General features: G+C 52.3%; 2 protein-coding genes across 2 annotated transcripts; both read right to left on the reverse strand.

The window, feature by feature from the left end:
- Positions 1 to 1,911: 1,911 nt before the first annotated feature.
- On the reverse strand, positions 1,912 to 4,272 carry LOC112872921 (protein JINGUBANG-like). Its single transcript, XM_025935949.1, has one exon. The coding sequence runs from the start codon at positions 3,935 to 3,937 to the stop codon at positions 2,405 to 2,407; it is 1,533 nt and encodes a 510-aa protein (XP_025791734.1). The 5' UTR covers positions 3,938 to 4,272; the 3' UTR covers positions 1,912 to 2,404.
- Positions 4,273 to 10,813: 6,541 nt separating this feature from the next.
- Positions 10,814 to 13,021, reverse strand: LOC112876114 (protein CUP-SHAPED COTYLEDON 1-like). The gene is made up of 3 exons (XM_025940158.1): positions 12,739 to 13,021; positions 11,862 to 12,127; positions 10,814 to 11,695 (listed from the first exon to the last, which is right to left on the reverse strand). The coding sequence occupies exons 1-3, from the start codon at positions 12,890 to 12,892 to the stop codon at positions 11,120 to 11,122; spliced, it is 996 nt and encodes a 331-aa protein (XP_025795943.1). The 5' UTR covers positions 12,893 to 13,021; the 3' UTR covers positions 10,814 to 11,119.
- Positions 13,022 to 13,302: the final 281 nt, after the last annotated feature.

Raw genomic sequence — 13,302 nt, forward strand, 5'->3', positions numbered from 1 at the left:
GCGTGGAGCCACTGGCTCACCATCATCTCATGCGTGGCAATGGTCGTGTCGGTGACCACCGCCGTGTACCTCACCGTGGTGGCCAAGTCGCCATTGCTAGCCTACTTGGTAATCGCAATGGGTTGCAGCACTCCAGTCGTGGTGCTTGTAATGTTGGGGAAGAATGTGTTCGCCACGCCAGCTTAGATCGATAGTTCCTCCGTGCCAACGTCAAGGCATGGAGGGTCTCCTTTCTGTGCGTACAACGGATTACTCATCTTGAGCAGCTCGTTTGGGTTTTGACATTTTCAGGTATAAGGTAAGGTATGTCAAGAACCCTGATCCTTTCGTCATCGAGAGAGATGGAAGGTATAAGTAGAGATGGTAACGGATCATAGTCATAGTACTCTCTTCACAATCCAACTTTATCCTTATATATTTTTAGTTTAAAATTATATAAGATTACCATACGTATAAATTATTATGTCGAGTTTGCGTTCAAGGGTCGTCTGGCGACTGAAGAATAGAAGATGTGTGAAACTAATGTACGTCAGCTCTAGTTTAAGATCCTATTTGAATCCTTCCTAGCTAATTGATTTATTAGCTAACTAATTATTAGCTGGGAGTGTTTGGATACACCTTCTAATTGCTAATTGCTAATATAAATAGATTATGTTACCCTTGTATTTTTTTGCCCTAGTACTGCAGCAGGCGTTTTCTTCCCCGGCAAGGCTCTGCCCTTTTTAGCGCCAGAAGGCTGCTGCGTTTCTTGGCGCCAGTAGAACTGTAGAAGGATGCTCTGTTTTTCTTTACCGCCAACACAGGAGCATTTGAGCATCAAGACTGCAGGCTGTTTTTTCTTTACCGCCAACACAGGCAACAAGTACTGGTAATTTTTTTACGCAGACACACAACACACAATTCAAATGTTCACAGAAAAAGGATTGCGGCAAATGAGATGGGATCGGAAAATAAAGGGGCCAGAAAAGGGGTGGAACCGGATAGTTTCCATTCCTGCCCCAACGAACCCAATCCCGATAGACAACATGACAGGCCGCGAGTCATCACCGACCGGAGCCGCTGAGGAGAAGGTCGGGCGCGGCCGGCCGCGACGCCCAATCAGACGCGGAACAAGCAGGCCGCCCGCGTGGCCGCCGGCCCACGCCGGACGACTCTCGGAGTCGCAGTGCAGTGCTACAGAGGGAATCCTCGGCGCCACACGGGGTTTCCCTGTTCCAGGAGGGCCGGCCGCGCGGCCGCGACAGCGACGACGCCTTGCCAACCTGTGGCCGTGGCTTCGGTTCGGGACCATCAATGCCTGTCTTCGTCTCTACCTACGCACAACTTGACAGGGATCCTGTGGCGCGCGCACCTTGATACGAACAGTATGCTACTAGTATCTTTGGCGCCATGAATGAATGAGCTAGCGAGAGTGTGTTGTGTTGGAGCCTTTGAGGCTGACGGCTTCCGACAGGCGCGTCAAAGTCAATGCGGCGCGCTCCCCCGGCTGCTTCGCTCGTACGCCGATCGAGCTCAGTAGTTTCAAACAGCTTGAGTTTCTGTTTCTCCATGGCAACAGAAGGTTTGCATTGACGAACACATTTTTTAGGATTCGTTTTTCGTTGCCGAACGCTTGATGATGTATTGATGTCTGAGCGGCCAGTAAAGGACCATGGATCCATCCAACCCTGTGCTGATGGTCGCCGGGAAGATCTAGATTGCTGTAGCCTTTTCGCCCGTCTTCAGATACGCCTTCCCTACTTTTATTACTTATTAAGGGGATCACGGTTTGGCTGCTATCCTATTCCTTAACAACATTGATAACCTAATCTCTTGGCAAGCAGAAAGTTCGATTTGCGGCGCCCTAGTCCGAGTCCGCGGTAGCTTAGCTGCAAGCGAGTGGGATCAACTGCAGCGCCAGCACACATGGAGTGAAACCGGTGTAGAAAATTAATCAAGTTCCAGTACTACATGGCCATCTCTCCATTAATTTCATCACAAGATCTAATCTAACCAGTAACCACAGCCATTATTTGTGCTTGCGCACCATCCCCTTCACGCCAAATCAACAGGACTCACTGACCCAAGAGGCCAGGAGAACGCGGAGAATATCGATCACGCATGGAGGGGCACCAATCTTCCTTCTCCATTAATTTGGACCTCGACGCGGCCAGACACCTCTCCCTGTCAGACCAACCGCCCCTTGCCACTCCAACCAACTACCCGTATCGGATCTCCAGCCAGCCAGGTCGTCACCACTCACCACACACTGCACACTTGATCTGATCGCACACCAACAAAATCCCTAGCTCTAGAGTACGTGTACCGTATCTTACAAGTATCTGTACACACGCTCTACTGTACTCTACTGTGCTGTGCGCTGTACGTGCTACAGTGCGCGTGGACGAGGCACATTGTCGCACGTTCACGCGGCGGCGACACGCTTCAGCTCCGGCGGCGCCTGGTACGGCGCCCACGCCTGCGCTGGCGGCGGCGCCAGCGCCACTGTCCGCCGGGGAGTCCACGCCTCCGACTCCAGCAGCGCTGGCATCGACGGGGCGGCTGGCTCTGTTATTACTGCCGGCGGCGGCTCGACCAGCGGGCGGTCCTCGGAGAGGCGCCACACCTTGACCGACCCGTCCAGGCTGCCGCTGTACACCACGAACCGCCGCTCGCCGCCCGCCGCGGCGCCGTAGCTGTCCCCGTCGTCCGCCGAGGCCACCGCGACGCACTTCACGGGGCCCGTGTGCCCCGCGAGCACGGCGAGGCGGACGTGCTGGCAGTGCTGATGGTCCGCGCCGCGGTCGTCGCCGTCGCGCCGCCACACGCAGAGCGTCCGGTCGGCGGACCCGCTCACGACGACGCGCCCGGACACGGCGAGGCACATCACGGCCATCCGGTGGCCCACCAGGACGCCCCCGAGCCTCGGCTCGCCGTTGAGGCCCCACCGCCAGCACGTGACCAGCCCGTCCGAGGACCCCACGTACACGGCGCGGTCCTCGGGGCACACGGCGACCGCGGTCACCGCGCCGTCGCCCTCCCGGAGCACCCTCTCCAGGACGTGCCTCGTCCGGTCGCCGCCGCCGGCGACTACCTCCCGGCGCCAGACCTTGACGGTGCCGTCGGCGGAGCCGGTGAAGACGAGGCCGTCGAACCCGGCGGCAGCGACCGTGTTGACGGCGTCGTCGTGCGCGGGCACGGACTCGAGGCAGCGCGAGTCCGAGACGCGCCACACCTTGAAGGTCCGGTCCCAGGACCCGGAGTAGAGCAGCCCCGCGGCCTCGTCGAGGCTGAGGCACGACACGGCGTCCGCGTGCCGGAGCCACACCGCGCGGCGGCGGCTGCCGCCCCTCCGGCCGCGCGGCGCCCCCAGGGCGACGTAGCTGGACGGGTTGACGGAGCTGACCAGGTAGTCCCCGAGCGCCGGGAGCGAGCCGACCCGGCGGTGCACGGCGGGGTCGGCGGCGTCGGCGCGCCACACCCGGACCTTGCCGTCCTGGTGGCCCGTGAAGATGCGGCCGTCCGCCGCCACGACGATGGCCTTGACGAGGCCGCTCCCGGTGCGGAACCCGGCCAGCTCGCGCCGGTCCCGCCACACCCGCACGTTCTCCGAGTCCGTGCCGGTGTAGAGCACGTCCCCGGCCGCCGCCAGCGAGTATACCTTGCCGTCCTCCTTGAGCAGCGACGCGATGAGGCCGGTGGCGGCGGAACCGTCGTCGCCGGCGCCGGCGCCGAGGCCCGGGAGGTGCGTGGTCGCCGCCCAGGGCGACTTGGGCGGGCTGTAGCGCGACGGCGAGGACGCGGCGGAGGCCGGGAAGGAGGAGGAGGAGGAGCTGTTGTAGCCGTCGTCGTCGGAGACGGAGGAGTCGTTGGAGGAGAAGGACCTCGGGGAGGAGAGCGCGGAGCCCGGCGCCGGGTCGGCGCGGAGAAAGTGGATGAGCTTCTTGTGGCCGCCCATGGCGCGACGGGAAGGAACGGAAAGGAAACTCCTGGTCGCTCAACTGGTGGGCGCGGTGCTCCGATCCGCGGCCAACCGATCGAGGAGGCTCTTTAATTTATCGGCCGCTCACGGCGGCGGTGGAGCAGCGCGGGTGGAAACGGAGCGAATCGGGGTCGCCGTGCGCGGGAAGGAATCCGAAGCCGAAAGGGAGAGAGGAGGTGGCAGTTGCGGAGCGCCGGGCGTAGGCATCAGCAGCTGAGGCTTAAGCTAGCTTGCGAGGTTGGAGAAGGGCGCGCAGGAGCAGTGCCCCGTATATATACCGCGAGGCGGCGGGCGGAGGCAGGCAGGGCGAGGAAGAGGAGGGAGCGAGGCGAGGCGGCCACGGCGGCGGGACAGGTGGCGGGGCCGCGTGCAGTTATGGGAGAGGGCTCCCATTTCTTTGCTCGATTATTTCCCCGGAATCCTTAAATGATTGCCGGGTTTTTATATAGTATTCCATTTTGTTTTCCGCCTGCTTCCTCCCCGCGGGGGTGTTGGATGACCGAACCGGGGGCACGTGGCTGGTGGCGGTAGGCCGCGCCGACCCTGCGCGGCACGGAGGGAGGATGGCTTCATGTTTTTTTTAAAAAAAAAACGACATGGGTCGGCCTGGCTCCTGACAAGTTTGGAAGACCCGGCACGAAAATATCCATGCATGCCCAGCCCCGACTTTTTTCGAATTTGCACCGCGCTGCAGGCTCCCGGTACGGCGCGGTACGTTGCTGGCAGCCCGCAGGTGGTTCAGCCTAGGTTCGACACGATGCTCCGTGCTTCGTACGAGTGCGGGGCACTCCAGCGTCAGTGATGATGCGCCCGTGCTACAAAGTCGTGTGTCCGTAAATGACTAAATGGTACGCCACGAGCCGCAATGGCAACGGATTCAAGTACTACGAGTCTTCGTTGTGGTCAGCCAGGCAAGGGGGAAAAAAGTCAGTTCAAGTACTACGAGTACCCGTCGTCTCAACAACCTGCGATCGTCGTCACCCTTTGTACGAATAGGTATTAGCATGATGTCCCGTAGCATATTGATGCTCACCATGGGTCGTGCATGCACATGAGCGACAATGTTAGCGAGTGCCGATTCTCGAGCCCTGACCCGATTCGGGCAAAACCATGGTCCACGGCACAAGTGCCCTCCCGGCCTCCACTTAGCGTGTGCCGCGCGCCTCTCGGGAACTAGGTGCGCGCGCGCGACGCCGCATCGCCTTCCTATTTGCCGGCACAAGCTGCACAGTTTTGCTACTCCAATGCAGATTTGCACGCGTACGTGATGGTGCGTGCCCCAACGGGCAACGTCAGCTGGAGAGACGGCGGCACCACCACGTACACACGCCGAATGCTGCGCGCCTGCTGCCTCGTGCGCGTCGACACGTGCCTGCTGCGCACGTACGTCATACGTTGTGTGCTGCACTTGTTGGCGTACAACTTGCACCCAAATCGGCCATAAATGGTTAGGGAGGATAGCAGCGGATGCATGCCGGCCGGTGGTACGTGGCGGGATCGTGCCGGCACTCTCGCTTTCCACTTATCCCACGCGGGCCGCCGGGTCCCAGTGGCCCGCGCGCAAGTGTCGGCCTGCTCGGATGATCTGGCTGCGCGATGGGATTGCTTTGGCGACATGGCACACCGCGCGAACATTTGGGTAGCCAGAAAAATAGCAGGCCCATCCATCCATCACCCGTCTCCCGTGACCAGTTCCCGCGCGCTTTGCCCCGGAACGAGGCCACCTGGCCGGCCCCTGCACCGTCGCTGTCGCGCTGCCGATTTACTAAAGTAGGTTTCTTCGGCGCACACCTGGTCACCTGCCACACATAAACCTACCGGTAGCTAGATCTACGCCTTCTACTCTCTCGCCTGTGCCTCCGTCGCTCTGAGGGATCGCTTCGTTCAATTAAGTCGATCAGATCAGTCACCACATCGCAAGTAGTAGCTCGCACTTGCTCTTCTTCGTGCAGTTTGCTGAACCCATGCTGACCGATCACCGTGGTCCTGCCAGTAAAACAAATTTGCTAATGAAAAGATAAAAAGATCGTAATTCATACACAATCCGAGGTAGGTATAAAGTGCGCGCGGCTCGCCATTTTACTATCCAAATTGAGGTCCCCCAGTTTGTACTGGATCATCATCTTATCTAATCATTACGCGATAATATATTTAAATCGCTCGAGATGTCATCTGAAGATCCTTAAAGGCCAGGTGCCGCATGGTTAATCGCCTAATAATTACTCTCCACTGGTCTCATGGCGTGTAAATCCTGAATGGCATGCGCTACGTAATTACACTGAATTTGGATTTCGAGTAGCTTTTCCTACGTGGATTCCTAGTCTAGGTTTCACAATTAACGGAAGACGACAACGGATTTGCGTATATTATCGAGAAAATTTAGCAGCAATCTAGCTTACGTGGTCTGGTTCCAATTATTCTTAGTTTAATTATCTACAGATTATTACAGGTAAGGCGGTAATACTTTCATGAGTTTCTACACTCTGTCGATCTCATAGCATATACGAGCCCTAATTTAATCATGAGTTGATACGGCTAGCTTTGGCAATGTAGAACCCTAACTAACATTTGTCAATTAATAGGAGATAAGTTAGATTGAGCTGGCGCTGATTGATCGTTTGACTTCAACCAATCCTAGTTTAATTTGAAGTGCAATGCGTGTCGTTTGCTTGGAAGAGGAACAGCTGTAAAGCATTTTAGGAATCATATTAATTAGCAACTCCTGCCACCATGTGGGCTGCGGGCTGACACATACAGAGGTAAGAGAGGGGCTAATTATAAAGTTCATCTGCATGCCTAATTAGTAAGTGTGCAGATATGTTGGCGTCAGAAAGGAAGGGGGAAGGCGATCCTTTGTCGCCAGAATAGGAGACTAGGGTTGTACGTGTGTGCTTGCATTGTCCTAGTGAAGTATACTGCATCGATCGGTTTCTATCAACACGTGGTTTGTTTTTTCATATGTAGATGTCAGCAAAGCACCACACTGCAGCTTTACAGTAACTAAAGAAACACATTTTATTTCGTATTGAAAAAAAAATTGCCCGATTTGGCTAGGGCCGAAAAGAAGAGCTGAACCTGCACCATGTGCCCATACACGTAGGTCGAGCCTGTCGTTGAGGCGTCACGCACGAGAACAAGATAACATGTGGCTTTCAGGGTTCAGGCAAAGCAAGAGCTCTACAACTTTTACCGTGCTCCTGCCCAGGCGGGCAACGGCGGTTCAAGAGGAAGGCAACACGTCGCGTCCCGGCTCGTTTGCTTGCTGCATCGTGTGTGCGTGCCCTGCGCATGTGTCGCCGCCAGCGCGCGTACGTGTCGGCAGGAGATAGCTAGGAGAGTACGTGCACGTTCTGCTGCTTGGCCAAACTGAGGATCTATCATATATAGCACATATATAAAGTTTATAAACTAGCAGAAAATGATCCAATAATCATGGTGTCCCAAATGAGGACGACATGCACTTCTGCAAGCAAGAGTTTTTTTTTTTTTTGAGAGAGAAGGGGCTCGCCAAGCAAGAGTCACAGGCTTGGTGCAATAAGCTACAAGTACAACCGTTTCTTCGTCAAGGCTCAATCGATGGAGCTCATGTGCACTTTCATCAGCTAGACGCCTAGACTGATCTGCCGTCCGTCCCGTGACCATTTCCGGCTTTTGCGAGAGACGGGCGGCCAAGGAAGGCCACCTGGCCGGCCAATCGCCGTGCGCGCTCTGGCTGCACGTCGCCGTCGTCGCCGGCCGTTGGTATGTTGTTGACCACACAGGCCTTCGAGGCCTCGACGTACAAAAAACTGCCACGTAGCATCGCGCGCGCGAAAAGTTTGTGCCTTTAATTTTTCTGTTTCAGTTCTAGGGGCAGATTAAAATGGGTCGCATTTCGTTAAAAAAAAATGGATCGCATCATGGGCGCATCGTGATCGCTCGCCGGTCACCACGTCGCGCGAGCTTACGCAAGGGCAGCTGGGCAGGGTCGTGCGTGCATGTACGTGCAGTAGGAGCGAGGTTTGCTTGTCCGAGTAGGTGGAGGCCGTGTCAACGTTTCACGCGCGAGGGGGTACACCTGTGTGGCAACGTTGCACTGTACGGGTTACCCATGCATGCACCGAGAAGCGGCAATCAACGGGCCGGGGTGCAATCCGCTTAGCATTTGAAAAACCTTTCCAAACAAAAATTCTATTCGAGTGGGCTAAATTTTAGTCAAGACTTAAAATTTTTATAGGAATATAAGCTCTAATAGATGTTAAAGTTTAGCATTCAACTTTAACCCATCCGAACAGCCTCTAAAACGAGCTCGAGCAGGCTTCAAAACGTCCGAGCACCAAAATTTTTGAACGAGAGACAAACGCGTCGAACAAAGCTGAGCTGCTAGCTAGTGCTGGTTGATGATCGCCCACACTGTTAAAATCATAAGGAAGAAACACAAAAGACGGAAAAGCCGTGCTCGTGTTCGAGCAAGTAAAGATCATTTACAATAATCCGGGGTAGGTCTAAAGCGCAAACTTACGATTAAAAAAATTTACCCAGGTTTAGGAACTTAACCGTAAGTAAAGATCATGCTCGGCTATTCATAGTAACCATCAGCTCTTAAGAATCGGCCACGATAACATACATAAATCCCTGGAGATCCGCTGCGAAGATCTTCGGAGGGCCAGCTGCTACCACATGCTTAGCTAGTTTAATCCCCGACCAAAGATCTCGCGACGTACGCGCGTAGATCGCATGGATTGATCAACAATCGGGAGCTTTTGCGAGTTAGCAATTGTCAATTCACAGGGGACAGGAGCGTACGTAGGCGATCCGTCGGAATCTATACCTGGCAAATTTAAACGTCCTCAGTTTGATCGCACCGTACGCAACTGTTGTTTAAATTTTCGCGCACGATTCGTGTCGCTCGCCCGGGAGAGGAGCAGCTGCAAAGGCATTGGTAGAGAAATTAAAGCAATCATGCGGCCTCCCTGCCACCTTGTTAGCAGCAAACCGAAGGTAAAGCGGCCATTAAAAAGTGGGTTAGGGATAAGGAAGGAGACCATGGCTCACTACGAGGGAGGGTGCATGGGCCGTGGCTGCTTATTAATTAACTACTACCATGCGCCTGATAGAGTGGTTTGTATTGTATACAAGTGCATGTCATTGTTGCAGCCTCGCAGGCAGATCTGCATGCGTGACAAAGATAGATCGAGGACTGTCTTGTCGCCAGGTTAGGAGACTAACTAAGGTTGGGCACCATGTCATTGTTGAAAAGTATTCAGCAAACGGCAGTGTATTATCAACAAGGATACAAAAGTTGATGTACACGTAGGTCGATGCAGATGTCAGCAAATAACAAAAGTGTAAGAGATAGAATAAAGTAATTAAAAGGGTAGATTTCAGTGTGCGTTGTCTGGATTGCAAAATTATTGCTCTTTGAACTAGGGTTCTTATCGAAATACTCCACTGTTAATTGGCGCTTGTACGGGCTGTCATGGCCCACGTTGGATTGGGCAAGTGCTGATTGGGCTGCAACTTCCAAGAACAGCCCGGGCGTGAGGCAAGAACTACGGCCCAACTAACTAGAAATGATGATTCGTGGCCACCAAGAAGAAGGACAAGAGGAGAGCCCAGAAAGACCCAGCCGCGCTTCAGCTCCCCCAACCGGGCCACCACCGAGCAACGGCCTGCTCCCTATTTTCCTTTCGGTTTTGCCTATTTCCCTAATGGTTTTGAACCGTCGGGGAAATTCCAGTTTCTTTTTTTTTGAAATAGAGAAATTCCCGTTTTCTCTAGTAGTGAAAGATCTTGCATGTAAAGGAACATATAGTACTCATATGGCTCATGTTTCGTGTACCAAATAGTGCATTTGTGTTTTGACTTTTTTTAATTGTATGCCATGACTTTGTTCACTACCACATCAACATTGATGCAACTAACTAGATTTTGTGACCACGTCATGAGGAATATATGTAAGACGTCTACACAAGTTCAAAAAACTAAGTCATATATCTTATATGCTATATAATAAAAAGGACGAGAAAGAAAGATAGGCTAGGGTGTTAGTGACTATTAAGGTCCTATAATAAGTCAGGTAACAGGTGTATTGATCCACAAAATAATTTATTATAGTTAAAAAAGTATATAAAGATAATATGCATGTGAAATATGTAAACAATATTTAGAGAAGGTCCACATAAAGCTGAATGAAAAACATTATCAACTAAAAGTTAGGAAAAACACTTATAAGTGTTAGATAATTGTACGAATGGCTAACCAGCTATAAATTTGTTGACAAAATTTGCCACACGATATTGAACTTTGCTGGCTCTTGCCATTTATCGAACTTCCAATAATTTGTTGCATACCATTACAAAATCATGGTTCTTTGTCACGGGATGATGCAAGCATTATAGTGTCATTTCTTTTGAGTTGGTAGAGTGTTAGTGAATAAACTATTTTGCCTTTTGGGTTTGCAACAACGGTTTTGGTGTGCATGACCATTTCAAATCCATTGTAATATATGCATTCCGAAAAAGGAATGCTTATAACATAAGCACAATTTCAGCTTGATAAATCAATATATAAAAACACCAATAAAATCGAGGGACCTCAATGGTGGTAAATGAGAAAAACTAAATAGAATGTTCTATAAATTATACTTATTTTAGTTGTGATATATTATAATAACTAATTGTTTATACCATCATTACTTTATTTATATTAGTAATACATTTATATTTAGAACTTCCATTTAACTTTTTTCCAGTTACCAAATCATATATTAAAACTATAATTGAGCACAAAATATAATTGTGCGAGCTAATCGGCTAGTACGAAATAGATATAAAGAAATTGAAAAAAATTCTAAGTGAGGTTAAAGGATCCACTAAGAGATTTTACCATTTCCTTACAATAACAAGTTGACAAAGTATATAATGTTTCTTACAAAACATAGTACGCAAATCAACAGACACCTAAGTAAAACTTAACTTGTTTTGACCTAGTGGGTTGTCCCATTTTAACATGCACTTTTCTAATTAAACTTACTGATTTCGACCATATGGGTTTGTCCCATATATATCACCTAGAATATTCCCCTATGATTGCATAACAATTGACACAAGTCCAGGACTAAGTTGATCGCTGTGGTGTAGTAACAATTTGTTCGTATATAATATAGACGGCGATGGATCAGAATGCTCTCCACGTCGACTCGTCCATCCCCAGCTGCTGCTCCGGCGCCGGCGCCGGCTGCTGCTGCTGCTGATCGCATTCCATTTCAACCTTTGCCAACGAGCTTGCGAACATGGCATGCTCACTTCCGACGTTCGCCGCAACGCCGCCGAAGTCCCGCGGCTGGCTGCACCCGGCGAACGGCAGCGGCTTCTGCACCAGCTGGTGGTTCGGCGCGAAGACGTTGCCGAACAGTCCCGGCGTCGTGGCCCAGGGAAGCATGGCCGCGGCCGCCGCCGCCGCAGCGCCCTGGTTGGCTGCCGCCATCCAGCTCATGTACGCGTTTATGTCCATCCTGTGGCCAAAGCTCTCGCCGGCGCCCTGGTGGAGCGCGCCCGGCGAGCTGGTGGACGAGGCGTGCGCCGCGGCCGGCGTGAAGCTGCCGAGGATGGAGGAGACGTCGAGCTCCCCGAGCTCGCCTAGGGAGGCGTTGCCGTCGTGGCATGGGGAGTCGTCCATCGTGGGGCTGCCCTGTGGGGGCCTCATCTTGATGATCTGGCACTTCTTGAACACCCTGCACACCACCCATTCCTCCTACCAAAACAGATGAAATGGAAGGGAAAAAACGTTTGATCAGGAAACATGCATTTTGCAAGTTTGCAACAATGTTGGTGATACTTAAATTCACTAATGGCGTGTAACTAAGTTCCAACAGAAGAATTTGACGACAGGTTGCTGCATTGGCTGAGTGGTTTGATACCTTGTTGGGTTTGTAAGGGAACTTGTTCTGGAGCCTGTACTCGTGCATGACCCAGCTGGTCTTCTCTCCCTTGGGAGCCCTGCCCCTGTAGAAGACTAGGGTTTTCTTCATCCCCACGAGCATGCCGCAGTGGAAGATCTCCTTATCCTTGCCGGTGGTCTTCCAGTATCCGGAGTCGGTGGCGCGGTTCGTGCGGATGCCGGTCGGGTACTTGCGGTCACGCATGCTGAAGAAGTACCACTCCTTCTCACCCATGCTAGCTTTGCCTGCAGATCAATTGCAAATTAATTAAGTTCCTTTAGCAGCAGCCGAGCAACGTACGAGGATGCATGCGGCATTGCCAGGAGTTAACTGATAATGTTCTTGAATTATTCCTGATCATTTACTGAGGTACTAAAACTAGGCAAGTCTTAATGACCAAAAGACTAAGTCAAGTCCAGTTAGTCTGTAGATGTAGTCAAGGTGTACACTAGTACATATATGACAGTGACCTTGATATAAGCATGCAACAAATTAACTAGGTCAAGGCAAGGCACTGAAATTCTCACCAAATTACATCCACAAAGGAGAGGAAGCACTAAAGGTAAGATGTTTTAGCATGATGAATCATGCGCACAATATTTGAAGTTGGCGACGAACTGCGGTTCCATTTTTGGTAAAAAAGTTTCCTAACTAAAAGATGTAAAATGGACTATCAGGAGACATCCACCGGGTTTCATGCATGCATGCGTTGGTCAGAATAGAACCAAAATTTCCTTCCAGGTGCTACAAAGTTAATAATGTGGGAGTGGGACAAATAAAATCGCTAGCATCTAGAAGAGCAAGGAGCGAGCTCAGTACGTAGATACTGGAGTATTTTTGTGAATCGCGCTTTTACCTGGGAGATCCCATGGCTCGCACTTGTTGAGGTCGACGTCGGCGATGGCGCGGGTGGCGAAGGCGAAGTCGGAGACCTTGCGGGTGAGGTAGTAGGTGACGAGCTCCTCGTCCGTCGGGTGGAACCGGAACCCCGGCGGGAGCCCCTCCTCCATCGATCGATCGATCTCAGTGAACTAGCGGTCTAGCACACTCACTGCAGACTGTGAGCGCAGCTCGCACAGTCTGCGGTGCGGCGGCGGCGGCGAGCTGCTAGTAGCAGCCGCAAGGACGCATATATACCGGCAGAGGAGGACACGCACGCAGAGACAGGCCAAAAGGTCTCGACGTATGCACATATGTGCGTGAAGACAAGGCGGCCTATATTTAACGACGAGCCACGCTGCTAATCTCGCCGCACCACGTCGTCGATCCTTCTCCGTTGCCTCCTCCCCTTCTAGAGCGGGATCGCCGGGGTCTTAACAACCATGGGACCGAGAGCGACGGGAAAGGATTACTGACGACGGCGACGGGGGGCGGAGGCCCCGGGAAAGGGCTAGCGCGAAGCATCATCGATCGGTTCCAT

This window comes from Panicum hallii, chromosome 9 (assembly GCF_002211085.1).
Source record: "Panicum hallii strain FIL2 chromosome 9, PHallii_v3.1, whole genome shotgun sequence".
Lineage (NCBI taxonomy): Eukaryota > Viridiplantae > Streptophyta > Magnoliopsida > Poales > Poaceae > Panicum > Panicum hallii.

Coding starts and splice junctions, on each gene's coding strand:
- LOC112872921 (XM_025935949.1), bottom strand. CDS start 3,937: ATGGGCGGCCACAAGAAGCTCATCCACTTTCTCCGCGCCGACCCGGCG.
- LOC112876114 (XM_025940158.1), bottom strand. CDS start 12,892: ATGGAGGAGGGGCTCCCGCCGGGGTTCCGGTTCCACCCGACGGACGAG. Junction 12,128..12,738: donor CGAGCCATGGGATCTCCCAG/GTAAAAGCGCGA, acceptor ATTGATCTGCAG/GCAAAGCTAGCATGGGTGAG. Junction 11,696..11,861: donor TCCCTTACAAACCCAACAAG/GTATCAAACCAC, acceptor CTGTTTTGGTAG/GAGGAATGGGTGGTGTGCAG.